Genomic DNA, 19,574 nt, shown 5'->3' with positions numbered 1-19,574 from the left:
ATTTCTTTGTTTCGAATGACCTTTCTGGATTTAACTTCATAATTGAGTTTTCAATTAACACTAGATATTCTATAAAGTTGCGAATTGGTAATCAAAACACAGAATATCGACTCTTTAGGTACGTGAACCATTAATTTTAATTAAGTGTAGGTCCCGTGTTTGTAGAACAGCTTTCCCCGTGTACTTTGGAATTTTTGTTCTAGTTTAAGCCTCTTTTATACCAGTTTAGTAACGTTATTTTTCGTTGAATCACACTTTTTTAATCCCTTTGCTGTTTGATATAATTTTGCTATCGCTATCAAATACGGTAAACAATATGTATCTAATACTTTTTAATTTTTATAATTATATTAGCATTTAAATTAAATGACATTTAAAAACAAGGACATAACAAATTTCCGATCGATTAACAAAGAATGCAGTAAAAAAAAATTAATATAATATTTAATTACAATTTAGCAATAAAATAGCTATATTAGTAAACAGGAATGTGTTTAGAAAACGTAGTGTGTATAGATTAGACTAGAATTAAAGGCACTTAATTTTATTTAAATACATCTGCATAATATTTCCTGTGCCTACATCTGCCGTCGACTTAACCCTTGAGTTTGAATAGATTGTTATATTTTAAAGGTCGCGGGGATAATCTAAAAGTTTCTAAATTACCAACGTTTTTGCAGTCCAAAAAATGTGATAAAGTTGAACGTTTAAGAGTTTTTAAGATAGGTATTAGCGTCGCGCGGGGGCGATTAGGCAACGCCAAAAGTGCCGTAAAGAGGAAATCGTTGTGATACCAGTGCCATTAGAGCTGATTTATTTCCTTCAACTGGACGTCAGTCCACGTGGTTCTGATTCTTTTATCTCTTTCTGAATTGCAAATACTCTGTTATCGCAGCGCAAATTAGTCATGTACTTAATTATTTAAACAAGGCTGTATAAATGTATATGCTTTCTATAATAAAAGTTATTTCCTCAATGTGAGAGAGAGCAAGTGCATTGTCTTACATATTTTCCTACATTCTTATTTTATTCACTTTTGGAGAATTTTAATTCCTCAGTCATATATCTGCATCATTTGTGCGTAGCAATATAATGACTATAGGTCAGACTAGAACTTAGTCTTGTACTTTCCACTGTATAAAATCATAAGAATATTTAGGTATATGTAATCAAGCGTGTGTCTTGTAAGTATAGAGTTATGGTTACAGTATTAAATTCTGAGTATACGAATTTACAATTTTGTACATTAGTCCAGAAAACATATAAAGTCTAATTTAAAAATTAACTAGAATAGTGAAAATGAAGTTAGTTAACATTACAAGAAAAAAATATACTTATGAATAAACTGTGTTTTATGTCTATGTGAACTACTAAAATTGCTTCCACAAAAAAGATTGGTTTTCACTTGTTGAGCGCTATTTTTCACACCTATTCGCCGCTGTCCCCGGCGTTATTTTTCCCTAATTTGCAATTCCCGGGCTCACGGCGACCGCATTTTCAACTCTGCCTTATTTCACACACTTTTCTCTTCTATATATACTTTCTTTATTCAAGTAGGTACACAGATTTACTGTTTACGAAATTCAGCCCTGTTTTGGTAAACTGTATCAGTGTTGAACTGTTGACCTAAATTTGTAGCCTAGAAAAATATTTTCTTAATAATAAATGAACTGTAAATAATACAATTGACGTCGTAAAATTTATGTGTAGAACATGACTCTCTTACCTGACGGTGTAAGAAAGGAGGGTAATAGTCTTTGGTTGCAAATATATGTAGGTATGTTTGGATCTTTACCGCAACGTGTAACCCGAACGGCTTAACTGCGGATTTTAGTAAATGGGAGGTCATTAGATTTGTGGAAGTGCTATTGTACTAATCCGGCAAATTTTTGGTATGAATATATTTTTAAAAATTTATCTTTTTATGAAGGGTCATAAAATTGAAGATTTAAGCATTTCTTCACATTTAAAAATTTAAGACTTTTTAATTTTTTTTTAAATCATTCACACTTTTATTGATCCAACTTAAGTGTTATTTTACAAAACATCTTTTTTAGTAATTTCGTTCTCCACTAAAGGTTGTGTGTTCGTAGTCAATCAAAATATTGTTTTGTATAATTATAGATTACTATAATGGAACCGAATCAATAACTGCTCTACATTAAATCTTATTAATATTCATTTTAACATTGACTCGCATTTGATCTAGTTCTAAAACCTGAATAAATACAAGTGAGCTCCATAATTATTTCAAAATGATAATACAGCGAACCGTCTATCTGAGTTCCTTCCAATAATATTGTCTTGATACGATTTTTGTTGATTCATGTAAGTATAAGTATTTACGATGAAACGTGAGGTATTTTTATTTGGAAACAAATTTTACGAAGTTTTCCCGAGTGGTTGCACAGAGTAGGTGGGACGGGAAGCGTAGCTGAATATGCAAATATAGTCTGGAAGCGTTTTAAGAAAATCTTTAATAACCGTAGCCTGTTTATTGAGTGCACATATCATACCTATGTTTTAATTAAGTTAAAACCCTCTTAATTAATTAAATAAATGTAATAAATGGACGCTATTAGTAAAGTTACCCTTACAAATAATATATTTAGAAATTATTTTATTTATTGGCACCTGACAGGTTTAATGTTGGCTAAATTTATAGTAATAAAACCTGTTTAACTGTTGTTTATATATATCTCAAAAATATAGTTCTAAACGTCTCTATTTCATTCAAAAATCTACTGAGGGACAGTACCCTTAACTTTTTCATTGCAGTCATTATTACTGGCCCCTAATAAATATATACATAACTAATTGAAAAAAAATATTATATATAAAAATATATGTATGTTCTGTTTTCAAACTCATTCCATTTTTGCAAAGTCCCTGCTGCGTAGCGTGCGTCGGGGGCGTGTACCCTGGCGTCCTCATTCGCTGACGGAGCGCCTTGTGCTGTGCACGTCGCTACTTCGGACTCAATTTGCGAGCTTACGGCGTACGCACCGAAACTCTATTGTGAAATAAAAAATAATAGTATGTGTTAAGTGTTTGGCCTGCCAGCAATATGAAGGGTAGACACCAATTTCGTCGTAGATTCAGTTTGCAACCGTCCTTTTTGAAAGAGGAACACGAAGAAGAAAGAAAACCTCACAGGTGACTTGTTGAAATGTTTAGAAATTATAGTTTTCAATAACTATTTAGGTATAAATTTGTTAGATTTGACGCAGATATTTAACTTTATTTATAAATTTATTTTTTCACATGTATCGTGACTCATCGAATAAAATTATTGTTATACCTAATTGTGCATAATTGAAGTAACCTTTTTTGTACGAATATTTACTTTGTAAATGTTATGAATGGTAATATATGTACATGACATATGATTAAACTGATGTTAAATAAAAGAAAGATATATAGAAAAAACGAGAGCGTTAGTTTTTCCTTTACTTTTAATAGTAAAAACATTATTTTATTGGAATTCAGTTTGTATCTAGATATTAATGTATGCCATTTTAAAAATAGATAATTATCGCAGTATACTTTTAGTTACCATAGATAAAATTATTGAAAACATTACCTACCCTCCTTTTTTCATTGTACTCAGATGATTCTGACAGAATTATCTACTAAGTTTAGTTTTTTACTGCTGCAACTGAGTATGAGATGGATTATTTTTTTATATGAGAGTTCCTTGCGGTAGTAAACATATAATTTATTGGTTGTTTGTCACGGCTTTGTCTGTGTGACCCGGTTCTTGTGCATGGGAAAAAATAAAATATGACCTACATTCAAAGATGCCCTGAGTATTATATCTCTGAAAGTAACCCGGATATTATCCTATCATAAAATTAAAATATCAGGTAAATACTTTCTGTTAGTAAAAATATATTTAGACTTCAACGAGTCCCCGACCCCGGTGTACAAAGGAAATTGTATATGCTACTCTTAGAAACATACAAGTTTGGGCATATCATTAATCATATCTGGTTTAATAATTCATTATATTATACATATTATATCTCCTTAGGACTTTAATACAAGCTGTAGTTGTACGCATTGTCTATTAACGATGTTATGTCGACCACAACACTTTAATGTCTGCTAACATTGTTGTATTATCAATATTATGTTCATTATCCTTCGAAGGATAATGTGCAAAAAATATCGCGGTCGATGATATGCTTAAAAGGAGAATAAGCTGTGAGAGAGTAAGCAGATATTACGTCTGATAAGGATCGGTGAAATAAGATAAAATAGGTACTACGCAGACATCAAATAAAAGTAAGGCAGTAAGGATAATGATCAATATTAAATATTTGATTCTACCCGTGTAAAAATTATGAATGGATGGAGGCCCGCTCAAGTTAATATTTATTATGAATTATTTCTAAAAATGTATCCATTGTAATCGGCATGAAACCAAAAAGATCTTTTAAATTATTCTAAAATGTTGAAATTACTTTTTAGGTGTTTGAACAGAAATACATTTTTATATCAGGATTTTTTATTATTACATACGTATACATATTATTTTTGCCCTTTTTGCGTATTATTGAACGTTTATTCACAGATTATATATATATATTTTAATATAATTTAATTCTGTTGCATTGAGGAAATTTAAATCTATTGCTGTGAGGAATTTTAATTAAAAATATTCAATATAATTTTGATTTCTACTTACACAAGTCACTATACTGATTCTGTTATAGGGTTTTTACCTATTGAAGGGGAGATAACAAAGATAGTAGTTTGTGTACGTGCACTCTCTCACACAATGGCTATATAAAATCATAAGCCCCAGGAGATTTAAAGTCCGATGAGTACCAGAGATTATGGGTATAGTGATATCGATAGTGATATTCATACCTGTCTGTCGATTATGGTTAGCAGATTCCCTCAGGCCCCTCTTCCTCATTGGGTACACTGGGCACGTGCCCAGGATCCCGCTATAGACTGGGTCCCCGTAGTCTAGTCTAGTACCCTACTCCATTACTAAACGATAACTGATAGTTACTCTACTCTCGCCTGAAAATCAGGCTTAACAAATGCTTACCGACTATGGTCAATTTGTTCGTTTTGTTAATTTTTATAAATGTCTAGAAAGAACTTAAACCCCTTATCATATAACGACTTTTTAAAATTATTTTTGCCTGATTTATTTTGAAAGTAGGGCATCCCCATATACAGCTCTAAAGAGTCATGTTCAAAAATTACTTTTCTATTTTAACAAAATAGTGCTTTATTAATATGGTCATAGGGACCACATTATACTAATGTGCCCAAGTCCTCTAATAGGTGAAAGACGGGCCTGAATTCCCTTAGTTGTAACAAGCTATAATAACCCTGTTGTTATAGCTTGTTACATCCAAGAAAATCTGTATAACCAGTTCGGGTGTCGTATGAGAGAATATTAGCAATTTGTTAATATAGGATATGGTCGGTAGAGTTTTAATTCGAACTACGAGCCAGTTTTCGCTTCACTTCTATACTTCTAAGATTGTATATTTTATCAATATATATATATATAAACAATTTCTTAAATTGTAGTATTGATTCCGGAGTATGCTATCCTCGTAACAAAATCCTGTTTCTTTTTACAATTTTAGTATAGATTTCCTTCTCTTATATCAGTATCTTTGTTCCCTTAAGCACTTCTTATGACATCATGGAGATGAAAGCAAGTGTAGACATGTATATTTACTCTGTCGTATCATGTAATAAAGTATGAAGTAAAACATTGCCGAATTTTCCCAAATAGATATAATGTATACAAAATAGAGACATAGAGTAATTAATTTAATATATAAATAGTAATACTGCATTAAGTATCTATCTATCTATCTACCCTCAATACAATAATTCAATTACAGGCGAGTACTTTACCTAGTTTTCTGTAACAAAAAACTGAATGTAACCGTATTCATTAAAGGAACGCACACGTGCGCACCGCTTTGAGACGAACTCGTTATCTCTGAAATAGGAAGGGAAGGCAATTTTCTGCAATTTAACATCGGCTCGACTTCACCTTTTCAACAAATATTTCGATTTATATCCTATAATACTTGTATATACAAAGGTCCTTTCATTAAACTTGCACGTAGACTTCTATTACGTGTCTCTCACTACTTGAAAGATTATATAAATATCGGAACATTGAAAAAGAATTAGCATAGTTACTTAATCAATAATTGTTTTTATTGTTGTTGTATTTTTATAGAAATTGTTCTAATAGAAATTGTAAAATTTTCAGGCTTGAAGACTTGAGAATAAATCTCTAAGTAATAATTCACGTAGACTTTGTAAAAGTCCTCTGCGTGGGTTTATTTGAAGGGCCGAAATAACACAGTCAAATTACAGGGTATGGAGGAAAACATCTTAGTTTTCAGGAATAACGTCGCAGGAGTTGTATAACGGGCGTGACATGATGACGGGATGTATGTGATGCTATTTTTATGTATATATGCAGTAACCACTTATTATCATGCGAGATGATAATTTTCAGTTACATCTAAAAAAGTTATTTTATTCACACATCCATCCACATCATCCATCCATCCACAGAACAAGGAGGTTCCATAGAACCTCCTTGTTCTGTGGAATATCTTTGTTGTGTCTTTATAAGGAGGAGCAACTACATTTTCTATTTATGTGTTATTTATCCTTATCTAATATGAAGTTTTATTATCATTCACCAAAGATGAAATAAGTTTCATATTCTTCTTTAACTCTGGCTTACAAAATATATCAACGTTCAATTAATTAATCTTTTAACATTCACCTAAGTTATAATGTATTACAGATACGTGTAATCTAGTTACATAACTCGACAGTAGTAATATTGTTACAAGTACCTAGGTCTCACGAGTACCTATAAAGTATTAGACTTCTATCTGAATAATTAATTCTTCAGTAGAAAGTCAAACAAACTGTGTTGAGCACTAGCTTCAATAATTTGAAAGTAAAATAATTAAGGATCTCTTCATTAGTACCATAGTAACGTTAATCTAACCTTGTAATTTTTAAATAAAAAAGTCCATAAATTAAGTATAATGTTGTAGATATATGTTAGAAAAATTATACAAATGACTTGCGTAGAAAGTTAAAGCGACTTTAATAAAACATCCATATTAAGAAATATATAGATATATTACTTATATTATGGACTGTATATTTTGTCAAAAAGGCATACGATAGAAATTTATACCAATCTATTTTGATCATAATATAATAATTTAAGTGTATATAAGTAGTTTCAATTTGTTTTCAAATAACAATAGTGCAGATTGAATACAAAAATAACATGAATATAATATTCTCTAGGCAAGTATGTAGGTTTGCTTTAGCAAGTATTTATCAACGTTCTTCTCTTCCACTGTACAACATTAACTATTTTATCTCTATCACGCCACGCCCTATTATATTGAAGCATATTATTACTTTGTTTTATTTGTATTTTAGTTTCATATTTAAATTTACATATATAGGCATTTAATTAATCATTTTCGTGGCACTTCTAACTAGACTATCTATTAAGTATCTCCTTCAAAGTTGTCTTGTAGAGATATTTTCTCATGATTTGACATCCTTTTGTAATGTTTTATTCTCTTTTTAATCACAATTATTATAGAGAAATGAATAAAAAGAGCATTTATATATTTAATACATCCCTCATGGCAAAATCTACGACCAGTAACTAGTTTAGTTTACCCTGGCTACCATAACTGCTAATTTGATTTTATTTCTTCTGCTGCTTACTAGAAGCTGACAGTACATAACATAGTAATAATGAGTGACAATTAAAATTAAAATTGATAATAAATATAATAAAGGTATGGCTAAAGATGACAAAGTAGTACATGAGCGGTCTTATGACTTAGCAAGTACTTCCAAACTAGCTTCGGATAAAAACATTGTACGAAGTATTTAAAAAAGTAAAGAAGTCGAACGTAGCAGGACTTAGCTGGAACTTTGAAGTTAGATAGATAGTTTCACAGTCTAACTAAAGACATTTGAAAGGTTTGAAAGATAAAATGATATGTATTAATAGGAACATTACAAAATAACGAAAGGCCATACTGTAGGAATACTTTATTGCATGGAGTTCTTTCGGTATACCAGTAGATATTATTCTATGTTTTGTTATACATTTAATTAAGTTACAGACAAATGAAATAATTTAATTTATGTGTCGCTTATACCTATATATATGTTGCGGACCACGAGTCGGCATCGAAAATATGTAAATAAATTTTGTGTATAAATTTGTATTTTTCCAGTGTTTTGACTATTGTTTAGGTTAGACTATTGTTTGTACCATATACCCTTTGTAGCGGCATAGATACTGTGAATTCTATGCCCGCCCATTGTGTAAATTCTTAGGGATCACAGCTTTAGTGTAGCCTGAACATGTGGCATTTAGTCGCACGTGGTTTTTTGTAGTTTTTTGTATTGTTACTATTGTATTTAATTTTAAATGTGTGCGTATTCGCTGTTCCGGCCCGTCGGTCACCGACATGTGCAGGAATTGTCGGGAGGGTGGGACGGCCGACGCGCACAGCTCGGCGGGGGTGGGGAAGGACGCGCTCGGGCGCCCGTAAAAGGCGGGTTGGTTCTCGATCGCGCTTAAATCCGACCCGTCCAGTTATCGTCCTATCAGCCTCCTCAAGGCTATAGGCAAGCTGTACGAGCGAATCCTCCTCGCCCGCCTAAAGGAGTTTATATACTCCAAAGGCCTGCTCATCAATGAGCAGTTTGGCTTCCGAGCCAAACACTCATGCGTCCATCAAGTGCACCGCATCACGGAGCACATTCACAAAAACACTCTGTACTTCGCCACCAAGTCCCCCAAAGGCGGTACAGGCGTCCTATTTTTCGATGTGGCTAAGGCTTTCGATAAAGTCTGGCACAACGGCTTGATTTACAAGCTTCATCAGTTAGGTGTCCCCGACAGGCTAGTACTCATTGTACGAGATTTCCTGTCGAATCGCTCTTATCGCTACCGTATAAACGGAGCGTTATCCGACCCGCACCCCATACGAGCCGGCGTCCCTCAGGGCGCCGTCCTCTCTCCGATGCTCTACTCGTTGTACACCAACGACATCCCCAAATTCTCCGACTTAAAAGTCGAAATATCGCTGTTTGCCGATGACACGGCTCTCTTTACATCCGCCAAGTCCCGTGCGACAATAGCCAGACGGCTTCAGAAAGCCGTAACGATACTGGGCGAATGGTTCCGTCGGTGGCGCATAGAAGTCAATCCCGAAAAAAGTGCAGCAGTGTACTTTAGCAGGGAATTCGACTCTATGAATCACCCGATCGAACTATTCGGCCAAAACATCCCGTGGGTTTCGAAAACGAAATATCTCGGCGTCACCCTAGATAGGAAACTAACGTTTCGTCCTCACATCAAGCGTGTCCGCGACCGAGCCGCCTTTATACTAGGGCGACTCTATCCTTTTATTAACAAGCACAGTAAAATGTCGCTTCGCAACAAGCTGACATTATACAAGGCTTGCATCCGTCCCATCATGACCTACGCTAGTCCCGTATTCGCCCACATACCCTACTGCTTAATCAACAGACTGCAGGTCATTCAGAATAGGTTTCTGCGTCGAGCCACCGGTGCGCCGTGGTTCGTTCGCAGCGTAGATCTCCACCGCGATCTTAATCTGCCCTCCATCAAGCAGTTTATGAAGGAAGCGTCTCGACGCTACTTCGACTCTGCCCAATCCCACCCTAATCCGCTTATAGTCAGTGCGGTCGACTACGCACCGAGGAGTAATATCCGACATACGCGACAACGTCGCCCGAGGCACGTTCTCATTGACCCCGACGACCCCATAACGGCAGGTAACCTCCCCACGGGCCCACCCGTTCCACCCCGACCACACTTTTACACACACACACGACACCGTCCTCGCCGGCGAAGACGACGACCTCAAACACACAATATCGCGCATTCAACCGGGCGCCTGCGCGCGCCCGGGCGCTCCACGCCGGCGCCCCCGGGCGCCCCTCCGATCGATCCCCCGTCCAATTCAAACGGGGATCGAAATTACGACGGCCTGAGCCGAGGTTCGAACCCCTAGTGGTGCCCTCAGACTAAAGTCGTATCCGTCGGGCAGGAGTTGGCCTTCAGCCGCTCCATAAGTCCTTCCGCGGGTTTGGAGTGCCATCTGCACTCGCCCCATAACGTCCGGTGAAGCTGTAAAGGCCAGCTACGGCCAACAGCATTAGAGTAGTCCGAAAAACGATCGCGCTCTCTTACGCATACGCCACCGACGAAGAACCACCGCCGGCGCAACGACCAAGAAAACCCCACTCCGGCCGGCCGACCCATAGAATAAGAAACAAATTGAAATACAGTCCACATATTTTGAAAATCGAAGATCTTTTAATTGTGTACCCCACAATTTTGTGGTCCATCGCAGCCGCATATCAAGACCGAAGATCACCCAACGGTGCGACGAATCGCCGTGGAAGATCACCCAACGGTGCGACGAATCGCCGTGGAAGATCACCCAACGGTGCGACGAATCGCCGCGGAAGATCACCCAACGGTGCGACGTACCTCGCCGAGGAAGATCACCCAACGGTGCGACGCTAGCAGCTTACCGAATTTAGCTGCCGTCGTAAGGTGAAAACTTGAGGGTGCAGCGAGGATAGGATAAATAACGTCTACGCCATATAGGATAGATAACGTCTAAGCGGTGTGTCCGCGGCTCACATCTCTTACCACCTAACGGTGTCAAACGGTCGGAGTGTGGGTTAACGCCATTGAGCGGTGCAGTGGGTGGTGTGTCACTGCCGGTTGTTGCTTGTTACCGTGGCGCAACCGAATAGCACTATTACGCCTGTACGTGTGTATCGTATAGCGGGGGCCGGACTGTAGGCACTGCCAAAGGGGTCGGAAAGTCCGAACCGGCCCTGAGCGCCCCGTCTGTACATACGCACCACTGCGGGGTAATTCCTACCCTCCTATCCCCATAGTCCATCCCCTCGGGTGTTATCCTGAGGGATTGTTAGGGACGGTTAGGTAGGTAGGGACCGGTAGGTTAGGGGCTTGCAAGTGCCAGAACACGATGCCGACTACGAGAAGCCAAGCCCCGGGAGCAGAGAAAAAGACCACGCGGGAAAATGAACAGACAGAAGCGTCCCCTTCAGAAACCACGCAGATGTCCGCGTCCGCCGCGCCGTCGAGCGCGCCACAGGTACAAGCCACCCGCGCCGCGTTTACCTCGGACTCCGCACCGGCGCCACCGTCGCAGCCGCCGACGACAGATGTACGTCCGGCCCGGGCCGCGTCGGTGCGATCGCGCCGGTCTACCGCTAGCGGTATAGCTAAATTAAAGAGGCTGGAGTACGAGGCAGCGCTACAGATGGCGAAATTACAGGCTGATTTAATTAGAAAGAAGTTGGCAGCCGATGTCGCCGCGGTACATGAAGAGACTGATAGAGATAGCGTGTGCTCCGAGGAAGGTGCCGGCCTGCAACGTATAACGGATTGGTTTCAACGTACCGAAGTACGGGGGAGCAGAGAATTAATTCCCCACCGCCTACGCAGAAAGAGCCAACAGAAAGGCAAGCTTCACCGCCGAGGACGCCGAAGCAAAGACGGAGGTCCCCCGCTCCTGAAGCCGGGATGCAAGAAGGATTCACCCGGCTGGCCAAAGCTATTGAAAGAGCTGTGGACGAACGAGCGGATAGGGTAGCGCCGAGGCAAGCCCAAGATCTCCCGACCTTCAGCGGCGAAGCAAGTGAATGGCTAGCGTTTAAAGCGGCCGTAGACCAGTCTACAAAGACGTACAGGATCACACCAGCGGAGAACCTGGCCAGGCTGAGGGCCTGCTTACGTGGAAAAGCGAGAGAGACAGTCGCAGCGTTACTCGTATCCGCTACAGAACCGTCGCAGATCATGAGGACGTTGGAGCAGCGGTACGGCCGGACAGAGGCCATCATCGACCGCGCCCTCAAAGATCTGAGAAGGATGCCGGTAATAGGAACATCGACAACAGAGGTGATTGACTTCGCCATTAAACTACAGAACATCACCACCATCGTCGCGGATATCGACAGGGGGCGAGATTTCTACATAATCCCGCGCTTGAGAGTGAAGTGTCAGAGAAGCTGACCCCTCACTTACAGGTCCACTGGTGTCACTACGCTGAAAAAAACAAGGAGGACACTAGACCTACGATCATCAAGATGGCAGAGTTTTTAATGAGCGAAGCCGATCTCATGACCCGACATCTGCGAATAGCATCACCAACGAGACGAACGAGCGCACTACCCACGAAGCAGCCCCCGAAGCAACCCACTAGGCAACCCATACCGAAAGCAACGATGTCGGCACCTCGGCGACAGATGACGGATCGTGGCGCGGCCGTATACGCCGCCGTAGAAAAGAGCGAACAGAGTACCGAATGTCTCTGTTGCGGCGCCGCACACGTAACGCCGAAGTGTAAGAAGCTGAACGACATGTCGTTATCGGACAGATGGGAGTGGGCGAAAACAAATAAGATGTGCTTCCAATGCATGAACAGCACGCACAGAAGGTTCAAGTGTAAGGCACGCAAATGTGGTGTGAGAGAGTGTCGTAAGCCACACCACGCCCTGCTGCACCCCCGAGAAGAGCCGCCGAAGCGGCAAGAGGACACCGCGATTACAGCCGCAGCACGCTTGCCAGAGAACAGCCAAGTGTTGTTAAAGGTGTGTCCCATCATCGTGAAAGGCAAGACGGGACGCGAAGTAGAGACGTACGCGATGCTAGATGAAGGCTCGACGGTTACACTCATCGATGCGGAGATCGCAGAACAGATCGGAGCCGAAGGTCCGACGCGATCTCTGAGAATTCAGGGAGCAGCCTCGAGCTGGCACGAAGCCTCAAGCCGAGTGGCTGATGTCATCATCAGAGGGCGACACCATACGGACGAAGAACACTCGGTGAGGGCGCGTACGATCCGGGATCTCACCCTAGGAACGCAGCGAGTGAACCCGGAAATACTCGCGTACGGACACCTGCGACAACTCACTTGCGACCAAGTGTGCTACGAAGATGCCAGACCCAAGGTCTTGATCGGGTCAGACAACTGGCATCTGATTGTTACGCGGAAGCTGCTCACAGGAAGGCACAATCAACCCGCAGCGTCGCTGACACGACTGGGATGGGTCATCCACGGAACGGTACCCAGAAGTGTCGTGGAAGACGAGGAACATGTCCTCCACGTGCGGTTGACACAGCGCAACGCCGAGCCAGACATGCGGCATATAGAGGGCATAATAAAAGCGCATTACGACATCGACGCGTTGGGTATATCGTCGAAGAGATTACCCATTGCTAAGGAGGAGCGCGCCGTCGCCACATTCAACCGCACAGCGACGAGAGTGGATGGGCGATACGTCGTAGGATTGCCGTGGGAGAGAGATAACGTCGCTCTACCTCCCAGCTACGACATGGCAGCGAGCCGACTGAGGGGAATAGAGCGGCGGATGGATCGCTCTACGGAATTCCGGCTGGCGTATACCGCGGAGATAAACAAGTTGTTGGACAAGGGTTACGCCGAGGAAGTAACCGACGACCGGTTCAACAACGACCGCGCGTGGTACCTTCCCCATTTCGGAGTGACGAATCCGAATAAACCCGGAAAGCTGCGACTCGTATTCGACGCCGCGGCCCGTTCGAAGGGAATGTGCTTGAACGACGCACTGCTGGATGGGCCAGATATGCTACGGTCGCTTAACGGTGTGTTATACCGTTTCCGCGAGAAGCCCGTAGCTATCACGGCGGACATACGAGAGATGTTCCTGCAGATTAAGATACGGGAAGAAGATAGAGCAGCACAACAGTTTCTGTGGCGAGGAGATGACAGGATTAACCCGCCGCAGAAATACGTAATGACCTCAATGATTTTCGGGGCGAGGAGCTCACCGTTCATCGCACACAGCGTTCGAGACAGGAACGCGGCAGAGCACCGAGAGTCGCACCCGTCAGCGTACACCGCCATAACAAGGAACCACTACATGGACGACTGGGTCGATAGCTTTGACTCCGAAGAGGAAGCAGCCCGCGCCATACGAGAGGTAGTAGAGGTTCATGGCGGGATAGGATTCACGCTGGCGGGTTGGAATACAAACCGACCGAGCCTGCTAGAGAATGTGAGTGAGGACCAGCGAGCGAGGACGCCGAAGGAACTGGGAGCCAACGCACATCCATACGGAAAGACATTGGGGTTATTGTGGATGTCAGCCGAAGACCAGCTGGCGTTCAACACCGGCATGCCACGCGTCCCACGAGAAGTGAAGCACGGCACGCGGATACCGACGAAAAGGGAAGCCCTAGGAGCGGTGATGTCATTGTTCGACCCGCTCGGGCTGCTGAGCCCTTACACCATCACGGCAAAAATCATCTTGCAGGCGCTGTGGGTGCAGAAGGTCGAATGGGATGACTCTCTGCCCGCCGAGGAAGCGCGGATGTTCCAGGAATGGAGAGATGACTTAGCCTATATAGAGGAACTGAGATTGCCGCGATGGTATGGCACGAACGACAGCCAACGGTCGCAACTGCACGTATTCACGGACGCAAGCGAACAGGCATATGCCACAGCCGCGTATTGGAGGACGGAACGCGAGGATCGTAGCGTTAACGTCGTCCTGGTAGCAGCCAAAGCGAGGGTAGCGCCCATGAAAGCGCAGAGTATACCCCGGATGGAGCTTCAGGCGAGCCTGATAGGAGCCCGACTGGCCGCTGACATATTGAAAGAACATAGTCGCGAGGCCGAAGTCTTCCTATGGACGGACTCGAAAACGGTGCTACACTGGATAAGGAACGACACCGTCAGATATACTCCATACGTGGCTCATCGTTTGGCAGAAATCGCCGAACTGACGAAACCGACACAGTGGCGCTGGGTACCGACTGCCCACAACGTAGCCGACGACGCGACCCGCGCGGGATACACACAAATGACCGCTGCCGACAGATGGTTTGTCGGGCCGGCATTTCTGTACGCTCCGGAGCAAGAATGGCCTCATGAGAGCGAGCCCGTCCCAGCAGAGATGGTAGCACACGTCCGGGAGGAGACAGAACCCGTGATCGACATTGCACGGTTCTCTTCATATGACCGAGTGAGGAGGACCATGGCGCAAGTGCTACTGTTCGCAGATAAATGCAGGCGACGGGCACAGAAGCTAGGCACAGAGCATTTCGCCAAAGCGGAGCAACTAATAATACGGCAGGCGCAACAGGACAGTTTCCCGAAGGAAACGCGGTGTCTACGCGAAGGAAAGACCGTAGACAGGACAAGTCGTCTGTTCCGCCTGGATCCCGTTTACAAGGATGGCATAATACGCTTGAACGGACGTATAAACGCAGCACAGGTGCCGCTAGAAATGAAGAATCCACCCATACTGGACGGAGCGCACCCGTTGGCGCAGATGATGATTAAGAGAGAACACGAGCTACATCATCATGCCGGCAGAGAACAGACGGTGAACACCCTGCGCCAATACGTGTGGATGCTGCGTTTAAGGCCGACCGTCAAGACCGTATTACGCAAATGCACAACATGCGCCGTACGCCGGAGGAACCCCGACGTCCCAGTGAAAGGGAACTTGCCAAAGGAGCGACTCGACGCATACGCCCGGCCGTTTACAAGATGCGGTATGGATTGTTTCGGGCCTATGTGGGTGACGATAGGTCGCAGGCGAGAGAAGCGATGGGGGCTCCTATTCACGTGTATGGTCACCCGGGCCGTGCATATAGAACTCATAGCGGGGTTATCGACCGACTCTGCTATAATGGCGATACGACGCATGGCAGCGCGTCGCGGCTGGCCACGAACCTTTATGTCGGACAACGGAACGAACTTTCGCGGAGCCGACGTGGAGCTTACGACTGCGTTTAAGGAATGGCTCCCTGAACTGGAAAAGTACGTCAGCAACAAGAGGATAAACTGGCGGTACAGCGACCCGGGCGCACCGAACCAAGGAGGAGCGTGGGAGCGACTGATAAGGAGCGTGAAGAGAGCGCTAGCAGTGGTACTGCACGAGCGGGCGCCGAGAGAAGAGGTGCTCGCAACGCTAATGACGGAAGCAGAACACACCGTCAATTCACGCCCCTTAACCCACGTCTCAGTGCGACCCGAGGACGAAGAGGCGCTGACCCCCAACCATTTTCTGATGGGCTCAGCCGTCGGCCTACCGTACGTAGGTACCACCGACGTTGCCGACCGCAGAACGTGGCGCGCAGCACAGGCGCTCGCGGATAGATTCTGGCAGCGGTGGTTACGAGAATACCTACCGACGCTGACGCCCAGAGACGACGTACGACGGAGCACGGCAAACATCAAGCCGGGCGACATGGTTTTAATAGTGGACGGCCTGCTACCTCGCAATCTGTGGCCGCGCGGGCAAGTGGAGCGCACCTATGAGGGGCCCGACGGCGTGGTGCGAAGTGCGGACGTGAGGACGCGAGGGGGAATTTTTCGAAGGCCGACCCGAAGGCTAGTGGTCCTCCCTAGGGATAAGGGCTGCGAAGATCTGCGCCGGGGGGAGGCTGTTGCGGACCACGAGTCGGCATCGAAAATATGTAAATAAATTTTGTGTATAAATTTGTATTTTTCCAGTGTTTTGACTATTGTTTAGGTTAGACTATTGTTTGTACCATATACCCTTTGTAGCGGCATAGATACTGTGAATTCTATGCCCGCCCATTGTGTAAATTCTTAGGGATCACAGCTTTAGTGTAGCCTGAACATGTGGCATTTAGTCGCACGTGGTTTTTTGTAGTTTTTTGTATTGTTACTATTGTATTTAATTTTAAATGTGTGCGTATTCGCTGTTCCGGCCCGTCGGTCACCGACATGTGCAGGAATTGTCGGGAGGGTGGGACGGCCGACGCGCACAGCTCGGCGGGGGTGGGGAAGGACGCGCTCGGGCGCCCGTAAAAGGCGGGTTGGTTCTCGATCGCGCTCTCTTACGCATACGCCACCGACGAAGAACCACCGCCGGCGCAACGACCAAGAAAACCCCACTCCGGCCGGCCGACCCATAGAATAAGAAACAAATTGAAATACAGTCCACATATTTTGAAAATCGAAGATCTTTTAATTGTGTACCCCACAATATACTTCCTTTTGCTTGGTTATATTTGTCATGAGTTATCCAACATCTCTTGTATAAGTATGTCCCTGTATACTTTTATACAAACTTCTCTAATTTAGAAAAGCTTTTGCTTGTTATATTTACAGAAAGTCTAAGCACGTTTTCGTAATATGTAACTACCTAACCGTTTTTGCCCTAAAATTCGTTTGAAATGTCCCTTTTACTTATAAATCAACTGTCTTGAACATTGTATTAGATATTTTTACTCTCTAATTTTATATAGTCGTAATAGCACCTTCCCTATTACAAAGGGTTAAGTCTTTGCCCAGCAGTGGGACAGTAATTAGGCTTTAAAACATGTGTATAGCTTAATATAATATAATGGTTAACTATTAATATATAGATTATTAGCACATAAAGTTATTTAAATGAAATAAAGTTATCGCTAATTAACATCTTCATTTTACTCGCTTAAATCCAAAATTTTTTTATATGACATTTCAAAAATATGAAGCCGTTGAATAATCTTTTTAAAGTATATTAATTATGAATTTATTTAAAAGCTTTTAAGATATTTATGAATAAAGTTTGAACCTACATATTAAATAAGTACGTTGTGAAATTTTATTTGAATATATAAACAGGTACATTATAAACTTCAAAACAAAGAATGCTTACATCGAACTTTATGGGCTTTTAAATTAATAATATGATAATGCAAAATAATGGGAACCCATACCTATATTAAATGGAAAAATTAAAGAAGTTTGTATTGTTTTTATTTGAATTGTTTTTAATAAATATTTTTGTCTGTTTCACATAGAATTTTTTATGTGACAATGCGTGGGTATGAAAGTACATTTCATATTTCGAATATGTTCCTTGAGGAAAGTTGTTCAGCTCATAAATATGTACACTATTGGTGATTCGTATTCATTACCTTTTCTTTTGCAGCGGGTATCTATATACATGCGTACTATTGCGTATATGCGTATATTATAAATCTTAAAATGTATGTACCTCTCTATTTGTAACTACTAAATGACATAACGGAAAACAGCTGAGGTTAATAATATTATATTTATGTATTAATACACTTATTCGATGTGGTTAAGCTACGATATGATTGTTCGGTAGTGGTTTAATACAGTTATATCAATAACGCAGCTTTAGGTATGAATAAAGTTAAGTTACGTATTATTCTAAAACCGAATGGAGTGAATTGATTGAAACACAATATTTATATGTCTTATTTTTTAAAATTTACTAATGAAAATAATGACAGAAAACAAAATAATGAAAAAAACAGAAACAAGAGATAATAAACAAATGAAAGTTACTTGCAAACACAATTTGTATCTCATATCATTGACTAATATAACGATATGTAGATATTATTTGGAGTTAGGGATATATCTATGTATGCGTTCACATCATTTACTAATACAATGATGTGTAGACATTATTTAGATATAGGTAAATACCTAATATCTATGTACGTATGTACTTTACTGCAATTTTGATATAAAAAAGCATAGCTGAGTTATGCCTGCATTGTATTTAATTTGCTGATATTGAATACCAAAACCTTTGAAATTATAAGAAAAGGGATGTCAAGGGCACAATATTATCTGATATCCATAGTTATGATCTATATTTGTAGGGGACGGTAACCATTTCTAATCAGGCGGACCTCCAAATTGATTGTTATGTTGATAGTGTTGATTGTTGGCATTTGTTTATGCTTTGAACACATATTATGGAACAGAAACATAGTCTCTTTTTATAACGTGTACGAGAATTGAATTAACTTACTATGTTTACGTTTTACGTGATATAAACGAAATAATGTGTCGAAAAACGAAAACAAATTTTCACAAAATTCCAGCATATACATAGTTATGAAAGATTAATGAAAACGAACGTGTGTTTGGCAAACAAACATAGTCGTGCATTATAGCATTATTATAAATATATAAACTTATATATATATATATATCATAAATATTTAAGCACATAACTATAAAAATTTAATAACCCAAAAAAAATTACACAGTGCCATCTTGTCCCAAGTTAAGCAGAGCTTCTGTTTAGAGTACTAAACAACTGATAGAAATACTTAAATACATTTTTTAATTTGATTTTTAATGTACATATATAATAAACATCTAGATCCATACAAAAACTCATTCCCGTTGAGCTCATTCATCGCGATAAACTTCAGTATTTTATATTTTAATGAGTGATAATGGAATGGTGCACTCGCCTGCGCTAACGGTATATGACGCCGACGTCGGGGCACCAGTGAATGATGATTGAGCATGAAGTTAGGTCAGTTAGCCTATCATTATGAATTCACTAGGATTTAAACACGATGTTTTCTAGGGGATACCGCGAGGAGGTCGCCTTAATATGGTCAATTGCGAACAAAAACAACTGTTCCCTGTTACTAACAATAACATCCC

At 41.6% G+C, this 19,574-nt stretch overlaps 1 protein-coding gene across 1 annotated transcript in view; it reads left to right on the top strand.

Moving 5' to 3' along the window:
• The first annotated feature begins 2,950 nt into the window (after window positions 1-2,950).
• The window catches only part of LOC131850675 (ras-related protein Rap-1), a 34,354-nt gene continuing 17,730 nt past the window's right edge, over window positions 2,951-19,574 (top strand). The window contains exon 1 of the mRNA XM_059200977.1: window positions 2,951-3,156. Within this exon, the coding sequence (XP_059056960.1) occupies window positions 3,068-3,156 (89 nt within the window). The 5' untranslated portion in view covers window positions 2,951-3,067. The remainder of the gene's footprint in view (window positions 3,157-19,574) is intronic.

The sequence above is a fragment of the Achroia grisella genome, unplaced genomic scaffold (genome assembly GCF_030625045.1).
Source record: "Achroia grisella isolate CSIRO2021 unplaced genomic scaffold, CSIRO_AGI_Agris_v1 utg779, whole genome shotgun sequence".
Classification (NCBI taxonomy): domain Eukaryota; kingdom Metazoa; phylum Arthropoda; class Insecta; order Lepidoptera; family Pyralidae; genus Achroia; species Achroia grisella.
This window is presented reverse-complemented; position numbering and strand designations above follow the sequence as displayed.